Source organism: Pezoporus wallicus, unplaced genomic scaffold (assembly GCF_028554395.1).
Source record: "Pezoporus wallicus isolate ANWC-B61680 ecotype Strahan unplaced genomic scaffold, APGP_CSIRO_Pwel_v1 contig_8473, whole genome shotgun sequence".
NCBI classification, from domain to species: Eukaryota; Metazoa; Chordata; class Aves; order Psittaciformes; family Psittacidae; genus Pezoporus; species Pezoporus wallicus.
Genome location: NW_026635907.1, coordinates 1,381,242 through 1,397,895, shown reverse-complemented (window position 1 = coordinate 1,397,895; position 16,654 = coordinate 1,381,242). Strand labels below are relative to the sequence as shown.

General features: G+C 39.9%; 1 protein-coding gene across 4 annotated transcripts in view; it reads right to left on the bottom strand.

Moving 5' to 3' along the window:
- The window catches only part of SETBP1 (SET binding protein 1), a 269,163-nt gene that overhangs the window by 99,158 nt on the left and 153,351 nt on the right, over positions 1 to 16,654 (bottom strand). The window contains exon 1 of one of the 4 annotated variants that reach the window (XM_057398581.1): positions 12,077 to 12,362. The exons of the other annotated variants lie outside the window; for them this stretch is intronic. Coding sequence (XP_057254564.1) covers positions 12,077 to 12,130 — 54 coding nt within the window. The 5' untranslated portion in view covers positions 12,131 to 12,362. Of the gene's footprint in view, positions 1 to 12,076; positions 12,363 to 16,654 lie in introns of those variants that run through there. 4 annotated transcript variants of the gene reach the window in all.

Here is a 16,654-nt window from a genome sequence, read left to right as displayed (position 1 = left end):
TCCTGCCCTCCTGAAGCAGAGTTTTCAGTTAGAAACAACATAAAGTAAATTCTAGAGTCAGAGGTAAAGTAAGAAATTCATGTCAGGATTTAAATCTAAGTTTCCTCCACATGACAGCTGTTTGTTGCCAAGACTGTAGCTTGGAGTGACCTTGTCAGGTATGAGACAGGTTTGGAATGACGTCTATTGAAATACTGCAAAAATTGGCCCTCCAGACCCATCTGCATTAAAGCTTGATGTAGCTCATCAATCACAGCAGAGTATTGGCAGGGCATGGCTCTGGACACCAGACTGACCAACACCTGATTCAGGAGCCTGGGCTCCCTACACAGCCCATGAGAACTCCAGAGAGGATATCAGAGCATTCTAACTCACTCTGCTGACTATATAGGGCACTTGAGCAGCTAATTCAGGCACCTAAATTAAACACCTAAAGGAAGGCAAGATGAATATAGCCCAGTTTACGTCAGTGTCCCATAATACACTTTTAATCCATTTTCTGCAGCTCCACATCAGACTTGAAAGGGCTGAACTGTGCCTTTACAAAAATCTTTTGGAAACATTTCATGATCAATGGAATATGCAGAGGCCAAATCTGTTCCTGACAAAGCTTTTAAGATTTCCACTTTTTTTTTTTAATGTGTTGAGATCCTTAAGTTCTTTTAAAATGTATTTTGAATACAGTAAACAGTAAATTGATATTTATTGGGGGTTTTCTAATGTCGTCCCTCCTGGCTGAAGCAGAGAATTTTTCATTCCTCACTATCAAGCTGCAAGATCACAAAGTCTCAATCTGAATTGTTCTTGAATAAAAGAATTCTCTTCCCTTTTTGAGGTAAACCATGGAAGAACAAAGACATAATCTTGGATACACTACAGTCTCTGTACCTTTTCTTCACTGTTCCTCAGCAAATAAAACTATTTTGAAAGCAAAACCAAATAACAAACTGATGGACTCAATTCAAATTTAAACCCAGGGTTTTTTTGTAAGTTAACAGAATTAGCATTTCCTTGTACTCTCCTGGAAAGTGACGCATTTCACAAATAGACATTTGAAAACAGAGAAAATCTGTTTCCAGGATTGACGCTGGTCATGTTTTTTTTCAGATGACTACACTTCTAGCTTCTTGTTCAAACTTTTGTTTTGTCTTTCGAGGTTTACTCATCTGGAGTTACAGATATTCTTTTAACCACAGGGTACAGCAGCAGACCAGAGGAAGAATGCAACAGAGCCAGCTGCTCGCTGACCACAGAGCAGCACCATTACCTCTGGGCATCCTTTACTCCTGTTTCTTCTATAGGTTCTTCCCAAAAACAGCACCTCTGCTCCACCCATGGTGCTTCCAGAGAGGCTTCATCCCATCACCATACCTTTAATGAGCAGTGCATTCCTCAGCTTTCTCAGCCAAGTGCAGGCAATGGCTGTGAGACTAGAGAGGTTTTCCTCTGCTGTCATTAAATGTGGTTTGCGGTAGGCATACTCTACCTTAGATGGGTTTTTGACTCTTGTTAACTGTTCCCAAGGCTTACAGGTTCAGCAAAGTGGAAAAAAAAGAGCATAACATTATGAAAAGTGCTAGGGAGAGAGCATCTAACCTGAGTGGGGAGAGCAGGAATCTCACTACATACATGGTCAGTGGGTTTTGATGCTGGACCAAGCCTTTGCCCCTACATGGGCATCCTTTGGAGAACTCATGTCCCCTCTTCTTTCTTTCAATTACCAATTTATCATTTTTCTCACCTCTAGCTATTTTACCTGGAAAACACGAAAGACTATGGAAGCAAGTATGGTCTAACTGATTTAGGAGATCATTGCCAGTGGCTTCAGCATCGTCTGGTGTTTGATACATGAGGGACAATCTTCTGTAGTGTGATTATTGGGCAAAAGTGAACCATGAATTTGGCAGATGCTTCTACTAGTATTATATAAAACATCATTTTAGTTAAGGAAGAGGTTTAAGTTTTTTTTTTTCCAATTCTAGGGAGGCCCTGCTGAAATGAGGGTATCTGCACTATTTCATCAAACAAAAACAAGCTAAAAACCACTAATTTAAAAACAAAAACATGGATGAAACTCATTAAGTTTTTAGCATCTCAGCTCATCACTTTCTCTGAAGGCCCTGTCCCACCACAGAACACATATCTTAATGAGAATCCCTTTTCAAGAAAATAATGAGAGTGGGTCACATAGTTTGATCTCCAGTGATCTGGCTTCCAATCCCACCAGGGCAGAAACCCCAGGACTCACATGAGGTATCTCCGCACTGGTGAGTGGGTTTGTCTGGCACTGTCACCTCTCACCAGTAAACAAGCTGCAAAGTATAGCTGAAGTGCTATGCCTACTTATATGTTGGGCAAGCAGCAAGATCTAATACAGCAGTGCTTTTTGTTAATGAACTGAAGAAAAGCTAAAAATTCTCCTTTCCAACCAGTATATCCTGATAGGGAAGAAGTGAAGCTCGTCACTTTCAGGAGAGCAAGGCTCAAGCCAGAAGTTAGTGAGGGAGTCTCAGAGCAGCACAAAATCCCTTCTGAAGCATACGAGCGGGGTCATAGGTGCCTGTTTAAATTTTCTGCCCATGCTATAGTAACATGACCAGCAGACAAAGCCAAGCTGCTAATAATCTTGTCTCAGCATCAGCAACGGTTTGGGGAAAATAACTGCAAAGCTGTGGTGTGACTCAAATGAAAACATGAAGGTTACTAGGGATACAAAGAGGCTCATGGAGTAATTAAATAACGAACAGACACACACACCCACACACACAGCCCTCATTTACTCAAAACCCTGACAGTTGTTTACTGAGAAGTAGGTGTTGACGTTTCACTTGACCTGGATGGATTTCTCCTGGAATAAACACCAGCGCTTTCAAAATACCTGGTCCCATTTTCTTTTAAAAGAAGGAAAAAAAAAAAAACAAAAACCAACAATTGAAACCCCCTCACAAGCTCTGTATACAGAGAGGGTGTCACTACTGCTGTGTACTCCATGTATGGGAAAGATTGAGCTACAAGAGTGTTTTGGAAAATGAAGAGTTGTTTCGCAATAGGCCGTGACATCTCCCTTGGAGAAAACTTGCCCAGATTCTGCAGATTACTTTGCAGATGGGAAAGGGATGATGTCTGATTGCAGTATACTCTCAGATAAAGTCAGATTTGACTTGATCTAGAAACTTTCCTTCCCCAGGGGGGCAACACTAAACACTGAGGGCATCTATCCTTTAAGCTAATCTTTACATCCAAGTGCACGTGTAATCAATATCATCAGCATAGTCTCATTGTAAAACAGAATCCACTGAATGCCAAAAGATTGAGCAAAACTCCCCTTCTCACTCCTGGCGCTTTGCTATCAACAGCTGAAGAGACGGCTGGCTTTTCACAATGCAAATAGGAGGAAAGGAATGAAATGAAAGGAAATTCAGGATTAATATTAGAACCTGCTGAGACTGAGATGTATTAAGCTATGGGGTAACCTACAAATGCAACAGGAAATGTATTTTTTGAAAATGTAGGACTAGAAAAAATAATAGGGAATGGAAAAAAATACTACAGGGAACAATTGTGCAATGATAGGAAGAGAGACATCAAGAATCTTTTTCATTCTTCTCTTCCATGTTTCTGCATTACTGCAGGAGTTTCTGTTGTTTGGAGAACATAATCAAAACAGGGTTACTCTAACACAGTCCTGAGAAATCTCTGACGATTATAAGGGGCAAAACCAAGGCTATGAATGTTGAGCAAGGGTGGATTTCAGTAACTACACTGAGCTTCTGGACCAGTACTTTGCAGTGCATATGAACCCATGTTCATGAGTCTCTAACAGATTTAAGTATCTGATAAGGATCCCACTCTTGACTTTTCTTGTATTAGAAATATAGTCACATTAATTCAGGGCATGGGCTATGTTTGCATTATCAAAGACTTTAACAAGAATCAATCGTAGATAACATGAGACTTGTTAGCAGCACTCAAGACTGCTGTGATTCTTCTCTCCCTAATCTTTTGCTTGGCTTCAAGTGCTATTAAAACCACTCCTATCCATATGTAACTTTCAGGAGACACGCATTAGGAAACCCATCTGAAGATACTCAAGTAATTAAAACAATACACATACTAAAATTCAATTTTTGCACTGGGTTTGAAGCTATTTCTCCAGGATGCTTCTAGATTGGCCATGCTCTCTGACTTACCAGTCGAAGCAATCAAGCAAATAATCCATCTCAGACACACGTTTAAACAGGTCTTACACACTTGCTGTGTGTATTCTCCAGAGGACCTTTAGATGCTGTTTAGTACACAATGCAGCGTGGGCTTTCAGTGGTGTGAAATAAAAAGGGTAGTGCCACGGCAAAAGTTCCAAACAGAAAATAAGGCTCAGGATGCATAAATAATTAAACAATGTGCATTTAAAACATAACCCATTAAAAAGAGCCTTTGGGGGGGAGGGGGGAGGGAGGAGGAAGAAACTGTAGGATGCAAGTTAATCTTTCATAAGGCAAACTTCAAATGGTTGCTTCTTCATGGACACTTCACAGTTCTTCGTTTCCCTTTCAACCAAGCATTCATATAAAAAGCATTTTGACAATCCTACTAGGATGCTCGTCCTCTGTGTTCAGAAAGAGATTTATAAAGATCACAAGGCAGGATTGTGAATACAATGATCCCAGGGATTAGCCTTTCTTCCAGCTACGGTAGGGTAGTCCTGTGGATCTACCTGAAATCAGAGAGTGGGCAGCTTTCTGCTCACTACTACTGTCCCTTCTTCACCTTCTCTCATGTGCTCAACATTTCAAATATTTAAAATTGTTAGAAGTCTTATGTTATCTATCACCCTCCCCTTGAAAGGAAAATGAAGGAATCTCCATGAAGAGTCATTGAACTGTTGCTCCCTAAGTGTATATCTACTACTGAGTGCTGTTAAACTATTGATAAAGAAGCATATTTAACTTTCTGGAAAATCAAGCCCAAAGGATAAGAAAAAGCTTATTCAGAGGTTAGAAGGTTTTGTGTGTAAGACACTGCGTAGGTATTTAGAAGACCTCTTATACCCTCTTTGACTTTGAGCAAGAAACTTGATCATTATCAGCCAAAACACCAGAAGAGGTCAGCTCCTATTTAGGCATTTAAGAATAGATTTAGTAGGAGAGGGATGACACCCCAGTCCAGATACCTGATTTATGAATGTAGTTGGTGGTCATCCAGAGGTGCTTTTATGGTCAGGAAGAGGAAGACACACTTCCATAGGGTGATTAGGCCAATAAAAAACCTAATGTGCTCTAGAGGTCCAGGGGGAATGGCTGGAGTTTAAGGATAAAACCAGCATTTTTAGGAAGTGGTAAGACTCTAAAATCATAGAATCCCAGACTGTTTTTTGTTGGAAGGGAACTTAAAGCTCATCCAGTACCAAACCCCTGCCATGGGCAGGGATGCCTTCCACTAGAGCAGGTTGCTCCAAGCCCCATCCAACCTGGCCTTAAGCACTGCCAGGGATGGGGCAGCCACAGCTTCTCAGGGCACCCTGTGCCAGCGCCTCAGCACCCTCACAGGGAAGAACTTCTGCCTAAGATCTCATCTCAGTCTCCCTTCTGGCAGGTTAAAGCCATTCCCCTTGTCCTATCACTACATGCCCCTGTAAAATGCCCCTCTTCATGTTTCAAAAGTTGTGGCTTTGTATCCAAAAAAGGAGAGAAATACTAATCCTTCCACTCTTTTGCTGCATAAAGCACAATTTGGCTTTAGCCTATAAACTGAGGAGCAGGACCCATCTTTCACAGTGCCTACTGCAACAGGGGTCTGGTTTAGTTCAGGTCTTCTCTAGCTATCTGCATACAGTGAAGACACACACATTTCACTGAATTAACTGCTTTAACCCTTTGCACCCTAAAGCAAAGGGCAATAACATCATAAAATTAGTTGAAATAGTATCACTAATACAAGAACAGCAAACTAGCATGTGTAAGGAACTGTGTACTACTTGTGAGTATTTCCCCAGATTTGTATGCATGTGAGTTTTTAAGCAATGACATTAATCTGTATAAGTTATATAATTAGTATATATAATAAATTACATAAAAGCTTGTCTTAAAACTGGTACACTGGCAAAGACAAGAACCTGAAAGATCTCATGACTCAATGAGTTTTTGAGTGTGACCTCAGCTCAGTCCATTTCTGCAAACAGATTCATAATACGGACTTTAATTACATGGTCACATAGTGCTCTTTCCTGCAAGGACCCTGGTTTCACTGACTGCCTGTGAGATGTTTTCATTCCTGTAACTTTACAGCACATTAATCATGGGTGATGAGACCATGAATCAGTTATGCAAGTCATCCTAAATACATACTGATGAAATCTGTAAACCACCACCCAGCACTCATAGTCTGATTATTCATGTATATTATAGATGAACCAGGTTTATATTGTTTTAAACAGTTTTGAGGGTGTTTAGTACTTTTTCAGTACCATGTGGTCATTTATGAAGGGCTCAGCATGGAAAAAAGTGATGGTCCAATATTTAATGTCTTCAGTGGTAACCTAGGGAAACATGTATGGAAAAAAACCTACCACAGTATCTTTAAAAAGATGTTGTATTAAACTATGAAATATAAATAATCCTTTCTGTGGTGTTACAAAGCCCCTAACTTTGTTATCTACTTTCAAAATATAAACATATGATTTTGTTTTACAAAACATACCTCTGACAGTTTAATAAGTTTAAAAAAAAACCCTCATTTGTGCAAGGCAGAATGTTGCTCAATGCAATTTTTTATCTATGTGTGTACAAACAAAATGGTCAAGATTTGAAGGACATTTATTTTCTTTATGGTTGGTGCTGGGTAGGTAAAAGGAGATCTTTCTAGGAGCAGCAAACAAAATAATAAAAAGGTAAAGACAAGCAGATTTACTGTATTTTGTTTCTATTTGTCACACATAGACATATCTGCAGGTTGCTTAAACTATTGGTGTTATCCTTTCTCGTTAGTGGCATGAACTCCACCATTCACTGAGTCATAAATATCACATTTTAAAGGACCTTTTAGGCCATTCAATCCACTGTCTTGCGATAGGTACAATGGTCCCTACTAAATATTCACAACTATAATTCAGTTTTTCCATCAGAAGGGCCATCTGTCTGCTAATTATCATGGAAATAATGCAATGGACCACTAGTTCTTCACCACAATGCATATGTAATTTTCCAGTATACTCCAATATATACACACATATGTGGTACTTGCGTATTTAGTTCACTGTTAAAGTATGTCCAACTATGAGTACGTTGTCCAATAAACCCCACTTCTGAGCTAATATCTCAAACAAGAAACCTCTTCCTGTGTTTTGAATTCTAGTTTTAAAATGCACAGAAAGCTAACAGCAGCTTTCCTTTGAAGAGTACTGATAAAATACTTTGCTTTTAAAGATTCTGTTTTACTAGGATTTTAGAGGGGGAGGAAATAAGTAATAGCATTGAAGTAATTAATCTCAGGGAAAGAAATTAGATCAGGGTTCATATTTTACAGTGACTTACATCTTGTGCAACCCCGTTACACTTAATGGGACTACCGAAGGTCTGTGTCAACATGGAATGTGACTCCTCAGGCTTAAGTGCCATGATTCAAGGACTGGGTTGCAATGGTCACTGGTTTTAGGATAAGACTTTACCTTCTGGGACTACTGGTAGTGGCTTTAGTTTTATTTCTTTGGGAGTTTGTTTTTCCTTTGCTTGTTTCTTTAAGAATATTCAAGGGGATTAGCCAGTCCATCAGATGCCCACATTTCATGTCTTTTGCTGTCACAATTATTCTAAAGGGATTATGTGGACTCCAGGCATGTATACTGTCATGTTTCTTGATGGCAGACCATTTTATTACTTATCATACAGAATATGTAGTGCTCAGAAGGGAGCAATACTAGTTCAAAGTGAAAACTAAAGGTCAGGGCCAAAAGAAGGAGTATTTCATAAATATACGTGGTGATATTCTCCCTCTTAGCTTCTATGTGCTATCTTGCTTTTGCTTTTTTTTTTTTTTTTTTTAATCCTACAAGGATTTGAAATGAGTATCTGTGAGCTTATACGTGTGCTTTTTTTTTCTGTAAAGATTTATAATATTAAACTACTGCCATGGATGAACCAAAGTTGCTACACAGTTTTTGACGTTCTTGAAACAACAGACTGCACGCATATATTCGGGATGTTATTGAATGGAATATTTTGGTGCCTTTTGCCAACTCTCAGAAGAGTTGTAAGAGTATAATGAATATTTAACATTTCTATTCTATTTTTATTAGATTTTCTAACACCTTATGAACTACAAGAAGCACTTACTGCTTTGTCCCACATATGCTTTTCCTGGCCGAGACTGTAAAGTGCTAGGCAGCATTTAGAAATCATTCTGAAAATGGAAAAGTACTTTAGCAAAATTACTTCTGATCACTGATCTACCCTAAAATATATGAATGATTCTTTTGCATATTTTATAACTGCAGTTCCTAAGGAAGACTGTGAGTACAGTTCTTACCTGAAATGCCGTACACAAAGCCCACTCCAACACAGGAGTTCCCATTCAAAAGTCAATAACAATCTACAAAGTCACTTATGTTTTGCACAGAAACTAATACTAGTAGGAAAGAGACATTTAACTCTCTCATCAGTTTATTTTGCAAGGGCTGGAGAATTTACAATGGAATATTCCAAAGGAAACCACTCAAGTCACGCTGGTGCAGAAGCATTTTCTATCTGATATTCTAGCAGCTGTGTCCTTCCACTAGATGCAGCGACTATGCAGGAGTGGAATGAAACCTAATCTGTGAAACTCTAAATTAAGGCTTGCCTACACTTTGTGCTTAGCCTACACACCTAAAGTTGCTTTTGTCCAGCCTTGATGGCTGTCATGCAAAATCTTATTTCACAAAAGCTTGTTTGTACTTTGAGCTTGCAACTCCTTGCCCAGAAGAGTATATACATACAGATATTATCTTTTTGGTACACCACTGCAGAAGGCTGTGGGTATCCCCTCTGAAGTGGTACCCGAGTGGTCATTGCCTTTCACAACAGAATTGAGATATTACAGTTGTTAAGGAAAGACTCCTTTTCTCCCCTAAATTAGACACCAGCTCATTAAAATCAAGGAAAAAAGAAAAAAAAAAAAAAGGCAAAAAATAAACAAAAACAAACCCAAAGCAAACACAGAGGCTTGAGGTGTTACTACATCCCTTCCCATTTCAAATGACAAGAGGGTGCTTTTAACTGTGTTGCAACTTTTACCCACCACCTTCTCAAACACACGTTAAAAGATCTTTAAGGCTCAGTTTGAATCTGCTGACTTCTGACAGTCTGTAGGACCGCAGCCTGCTACTCTGCAGTTTGCTTCACTTATCCTTTATTAATGGTTTACCTTTCTCCCTCCTGATACCTCCCAGTGTGAGCACAGGAACCCCAGGAGCTACGTGACCTTTCCAGAGGCAAGGGGGGGGGAAGAGCTAATATAGTTTTAGAGGTGGGCTCGATCTACTCCGCAAACACTGACCACGCTGTGAGATGAACAGCTGCAAGAAAAGTCAAAGAAGGTCTGAGAATGGAAACCAATGTATTCTGAAAGCTGGGAGTGGTTAAACATGAAGAGCCACAGCAGCTGACAGGGAAGGGAGCTGAGCGCAGGAGGAAGGAACACTCTGTCACATGCATTCAGTGCATTATAATTCTTCAATGCTCCCATTAAGAACAACCAAACCACAAAGTTATAAATTGTCATTTAGGTTAAGGGAGGAAGCAGATGAAGAAGGAAAAAAAAAAAAGGCTGAAAGAGGAATAATAATACCTCTCAACCACTGAGAACTGCAAGGTGACCTTCAAACAAAGCCCTGGGTGAGCAACCCATTTCTTGTCTTCAGTTGTCGTTTGTTTCCTAGCTTGCTCTTTGCAAAAGAAATACATAAGAATTTCTTGAGTCGGCTGCAGGAAGACGAACAGAACAAGGCCTTTCTGTCTGCACTTCTGTGTTCCTCTTTTTAAAACATTAATAGTGAATAGTATCATCAGAAGTGACTGCCTGGGGGATTTTTCTTTCAGTTTTTAGTGCACTACTCTCCCTGCTGAGTGAAGGATCCATGGAAATAAGTGGAGGATTTGCACCTAAGAGACTGCATGGGATAAACAGCCAAATTGATTGCACACCCATCAATTTGTACACAAACTCTGCCAAGTGCCTGGAGTACACAGTCCAAAAAACAGAACAGCACATTTTGTTCTCTGGAACTGGTTTAATTCAGTACTCGATCTAAGGCACTCCTTGTAATAATTGCTCATATTCTAGATACAAGCCTGATTTTTCGTTTAACCTTTCCTTGCTCTTCTCTCACAGTTCTAGATCTCAGGAATGTCACAACTATGAAGATCTTTCATGGTGTTTAGGTGAGGAAATGGAAGTGCAGAAAGATTATGTCATTTGGTCCACGTCACCTGTCCTATCAGGGGATAATTCTGCACTCAGACTTCCCAAGCTCCAGTTCCTTCTTTTGGGGCTATTTGCTCTCACAATAAAATATCTGTGCTTACTAAGATATAAACTGTCGTGTCTGAGGATGTAAGCCAAACACTGAGCAGGGACGGTAGATAAGTAGCTATTTTTCTTATGAGCAAATAATAACTCCGATTACCATCTAATACGTGGCTCCTTGAATGCTCCTTTGAAGCATCTGGTGTAGTCTGGTGATTGTAGCCAATACAGTCAGTAACTGGAACCTCATATTAAGACAAAACTCAGGCCTTGACTGGTGTAAGATTTCCTGTGCTCCGAAGTTTAATAAATCTCAGGAATTAATAAACAACTCATTTACTCAGTATTAGTATCTGGGAAACTTTTTTAAGTGAATGAAGGCTGTTTTTTTTTTTTGGATTCAAGCTTTTATTAGCAATAAAAGAAAAAAGGTTAGATCCTTAAATCCTCATTATAAATGTTAACTTTCTGAATAGGAACCAATTCATTTAGTGATGAAATTAAATCTTTCTTGCTTCTTTGCCACTGCTCCCAGCTCTGTTCTTCAGGTGCAGCAGAGGTTCAGGATGTAAGGCACTCAGCTGAGAATTATGAGACAGTGTTAAGTACCTCCTGGACTACAGGAAATCTTCTAAGTCTCCCAAGATGGGTTAACACCTCAGAGGACATATACACCACCAGAGGATAAAAGCTATTCTATCTTAGAAAATGTTTCCCGCAGTATGGTAGCAATGATGCATCTGAGGCAGAAAAGCAGGTAGCAATAAGAAATCATCCCACATCATGAAGAAGTCTGAATGGTGGTGTCTGTATCCATAAGGATGTTGGAATCTCCAAGACATGTAGATGTGGCACTCAGGGACATGGTTTAGTGGTGTACTTGGCATTATTAGGTTTAGAGTTGTACTCAACGATCTTAAGGGCTTTTTCCAACCTAAATGATTATGTGATTCTATGATTCTAGGATATATGTTTCTTGAACTACTACTCAAAGAGGAGCAGTGATGTTTTCTTCCATACTTTAATATCCTCAAGCCAGCTAATGAATATCACTTTTTCCAATTTTCCTTTTTTGTTAGAAGAAGAGTACAATCTCAGTGACCAAAAACATGAACAGTCCCAGTTCAAAACCAAACAAAGCCAGACTTTTCAGGTTACAAAAACAGATTTCTGCACCTCTGAGAATTTATCAGACTGTAGTGAGCTCCGGTTAGGTGGGAAAAGCAAGGGTTGTTTCAGAGCCAGCGTCTTACAGGCCAACCTAAAAGCTTCAGCTGTTTATTTCCTTCTGAAGAGACCCCTTAGGCATTTTTTGTACCTGTGCTGCAGGTGAAGATCCTGTTGACGTCAGTAGGAGTGTGTCATGCAGGAGAGAAAACTGCACTGAAAGGCCTCTGCTTAATGGGACGGTGAATTTCTACAAGCGGAAAACATGTGCGAGCTCTACAAGTGCAAAATTTCCTCTCTATCCACAGTTCAGGTCAGTGTACAATAACTGTTTCTCGGGGCAACCTTTGCACAGAAAAATTCGTCACAGCAAGATTTATGTCTCCAAGGAAAGCAACAGGTTAACACTCACCTCAACCATGATACTGCAGACTGAAAATTCACTGCTGGTTGAGGCAATGCACATACCATCATGTCAGCAACAGCTGGATGTGGCAAGAGTATCATGTCCCCCATAATTGAAGAGGATCAGATTTCTCTGCAGCAGTGAGTGAGAACTGAAGAATGGCTAAACAGCCTGTGGTACAGTACCATGGGAGCCTGCAAATTGCATAGGGCGAAGAATCAAAAAAAGCCATGTAGTAATGATAATCCCATTCCTTCCCCTGTCATCTGGTTGCACCATTACTGCTCCTAACATCAGGCTGCGCATGCATAGTGATATATACGCAACATATTGCTATCTTCAGGGTCAGTGGTGCAGAGACCCAGTCTGGGCACAGCATCTGCAATGACACATGTTTACACAGCCCCTCTACTTCACAGAGCTTCTGGAATTCAAATTTTTCCACACCAGTGAGGTATGCCAGGATTGTTCTGCATTTGATTAGGTGGACGGCAGCAGCTGTTGGAAACTCAAGAGTTGGAAACCCAGGAAGATAACAGACCACAAGAAGGTAGCCTGATAACAGGCAACTGGCGGGGACTGAGACTTGCTGTATAGCCATACTTGACTCCTCTGCAACTATATAGAGTGATAAACTCACTTGGCCTTGAGAATCCTGTGTCTGCTCACCAATTCACTCCAAGGCTTTGTAGCTAATATGTGGTCCAAGATGAATCAGCACCGCCACCAATTCAAGCTATCTTGCAGTGTGAACATCACTGGTGCATCTAAGCCATATGTCCCTCCCTGTGGTCCACAGAAAGACAATAAACTGTCCTGTGCTGAGGAACCTGCCAGAAGCTCCTACCTCTTCCCTTGACAAGGAAGGGCATTTAAGGATGTTAAACCCCTGTCTTAAACACCACAGTTGCTCACGTCAGGTGTGGGCTGAGCATTGCTCCAAGAAGCTCAGAGCACACCTCTGGCATGATGACAAATTTGTCATCTTGAGCGACAAGGTTAGACTCGAGGAATTTGGATACACTATGCAGGAGTTCGCTATTAACAGAATACAAAGAGGCACAGGTCTAAACCAAGTAACACCAAGTGATGAAATGAATTTGGAGCAGCGCCAGGAAGACTACAGGACAGGAAGAAAGGAAAGATGAAAGTGTTTTTAACACTGTCTCCACATGCTCAACAAGGATTTTCTCAAGAGCATTTGCTTTATAAATGCTTGGTGATGCATAGCATTTTTTCCAGATCCACCTTTCATCTAATCATTCCTTACACAGAAAGCATCAAATTGCTATGGCAGTTGTATTAATCCTGTAAAAATGGCTCATTTCTTCTTTTATTCTGAAGACGCAAGGCATGTTAATTCCATCAAAAATTCCATCAAAACCTATGAGATTGTTGAGACTGTATACAACAGTAACTCAGACCAGAATCTAGCCCAGCTTTACCCATATCTGTGCCCCTAAAGAATGAGAGTGATCTTCTCTGATCTTCCTTTCAAAACATAGAATGTTTCACCAAGGTGGGAATGCGACTTAGCGAGCAGTATCTGGCTCATAGATGGTGTAAAGCACTTACTATCATGAAATAGGCCTCTGTCCTATAAATTAAGGGCTGCTGTTCCACAACTCCTAGGTGACCCACAAAGGGATGCATTTTTCCTTGGGCATCTAAAAATGACATGCCTGAAAATGAACAAGTCACTGTAGGCTTCCTTGACAGTCAAAGAAAACCAGGTACCCCAGAGGACAATTCACATTGAACTAAAACTTGCATCTAAGGCATATCAAATAGATTACTCCCTGGAGATGCCTATTTCTTACCGTTGACTAAAAAGGGAACCCAGGGTGACCAGTTCAATCTTAGGCATCTAACTTCAGACATCTAAAGTTGTGTAAAATGAATCACACATGTAGAGGGACTTGCAGACCATCTATCTTTTATATGTCATAGAGCTTTAATTTTTACCTAGTTACTCTTTTGTTAAGCCCAATAACTTTTGTCTAAAATATTTCCTCCAGAGAGTTCTTCAATCTCAAAGAGATCAAATGATGAAGAATTCATCACTTCCCTTGGCCCCTTATTCTAATGATTAACCACTATCACTGTGAAAAACAGTGCTGGTCCAATTCAGCCTTGGCTAATACTGTGTCTTCTTCTGCTACTTTGAAGAGACTGCTGTATTTCCTCTATGGAAGCACTGATGCAGTTTCAGATCACCAGGTCTGAAGTCCAAGTGGTCCACTTTTTGTCCCTTTCAAAAATAAAGATCTTTGTACAAACTGCTACCCACCTAGCAGAAAAATTGCTTCATTTTTATCTTGAACAAAGACATTCTTTAATAAGACCAACGTCTTTTTATACCCCAGCTTACCAGTGATCTGAAAGAATGCTACAAATATTAATAAATTATGTCTCTGCATCTCTTTAAATAAATATTTCTAAACACCCATACAGAACAGAGAAATTAAAAGACAGACAGGACAAGTAACTGACTTAGCTCTAGAACAGAGACAAAGCAGTTATAGGAGCAGATCTCCACTTCCATGATTTATGAGAACGTCTTTTAAGCCCAGGATTTCAATTAGCACTCTGCCACCTTCAGTTACACCTAGTTTCTTTTCTACTGCAATGGGGCAAACACAGGTTGAAGAGAAGAAATTTTATCTTCAGTGCTTGGTTTCTAATAATGAAGAAGTACCTTTTGTTTTCTTTATACTACCCTCAAAAGAAAAGGTTTCCAGTCTCTGAGTTGGGCCCCATGGCATTGCAATATATGTGTGTTGCAACAGACAAGAACTTACAGTCGCCATCTAAGACAAATTTTGATGGGCTTCACTTTTTTCACTTGTACATCAGCATTATGCAGCAAAAGAATGGAAGGATTAGTATTTCTCTCCTTTTTTGGATACAAAGCCGCAACATTTGAAACATGAAGAGGGACTTTTTACAAGGGCATGTAGTGATAGGACAAGGGAAATGGCTTTAACCTGCCAGAGGGGGGACTGAGTTGAGATCTCAGGCACAAGTTCTTCCCTGTGAGGGTGCTGAGGTGCAGGCACAGGGTGCCCAGAGAGGCTGTGTCTGCCCCATCCCTGGCAGGGTTCAAGGCCAGGTTGGACACAGGGGCTTGGAGCAAGCTACTCTAGTGGAAGGCATCCCTGCCTTTGGCAGGGGTTTGGAGCTGGATAAGTTTTAACGTTCTTTCCAGCACAAACCAGTCTGGGCTTTTATGATTCTGATTTTACAAGGAAATCACTAAATGTGCTAGAAATAGCCATTCATCATAAATGTCTGTCTTCTCTTTGATTGCCATAATCTATATTATCATAGATGGGGAGCCTATTTCACTTTGTACAGCACAATCAAATAACAGAAATGATAGTCCAGGTTTTTACTTTCACAGGGTTCCACCTACTACAGTCAAAGTGAAAGAATATCCTTGATAATATCTCCATATAAAAAACTCCCACGGCTATATATAGATGCTAGATGGAGTTAATCATATCATGCAGAAAGCATTTCTATAATCAGCTTCCAGATGCACCTAGAAACAATTGGGTTCCTGCCAATTTTATGCCTTTCAAACTATTTCATAATGGACATGAACAGGAGACATCCTTAAGTATTAATGTCTCCTGTTCTTTGGTTCTGTTATCTTGCTGTACTCTCTTCATATTTACTGCAACTGTGTGCTCTGTTTTTCCTGTTTCAAACTGAATACTCCTGAAACTGAATGACTTGGAGTCAATACAGACTCCGCAACTTTAACACATCTTGTTATCACTATGCATGTCTAGAGCAGAACATGATGTTGTAAATCACTCTGGATGTTATGGTCACCTAAGAATTCTGTGAATAGAATAATCACGAGAAGATACTGTATGTGTGCGTGTACATACACACCCCCTTCCAAATACTACTACTGCTACTACTACTACTACTAATTGCTATTATTATTACTACATTTTTCCATATATGCTCTTTCATACATTTAGCTTTTGAGAAGCTGGCTTAAGTAGATATTGAGATTATTAAACACCTGCAAGACAGAGTTGAAACCTCATTCGGTTTGGTTTTATACCAATCATGACAGCTTGACCCTCAAACCCTGTGCAGATTACTTTTCCCAAACTGTCCAACCAAAGCATAGATTTAGAAACATCCACATACCTTCCCAGAGTGTTCAGTGTGCTTTAAATGAAGGTCATAATAAAAGTACTAGTTTTATTATTCCACAGTTTCAGCAGATGGTCTGAACTATTAAGAATCAATTTGAGCCTATTAAGAATGTCATCTATTCTATTTCCAGACAATATCACAGCAGTTCAACCTCATTACTTATCTGTCACTATGAAAAGTAGCTAAACCTTCGTTCATCATATCCAGCTGCTTTTTGCACAGAATTCTTGATCTATTTTTCCTAGATTTTATTTTGTCCTGCTAAATTATTCCTTCTTTTTAAGTTCTACAGCAGTGTGGGCATTCATTCCTTACACTCCCACAGAAAATATATATGTCACAAGAATGTCTAGTCTTCATGTAGCACTTTTCTGAAGAATCTCAAAGTACGTTAAAAGGGCAAAT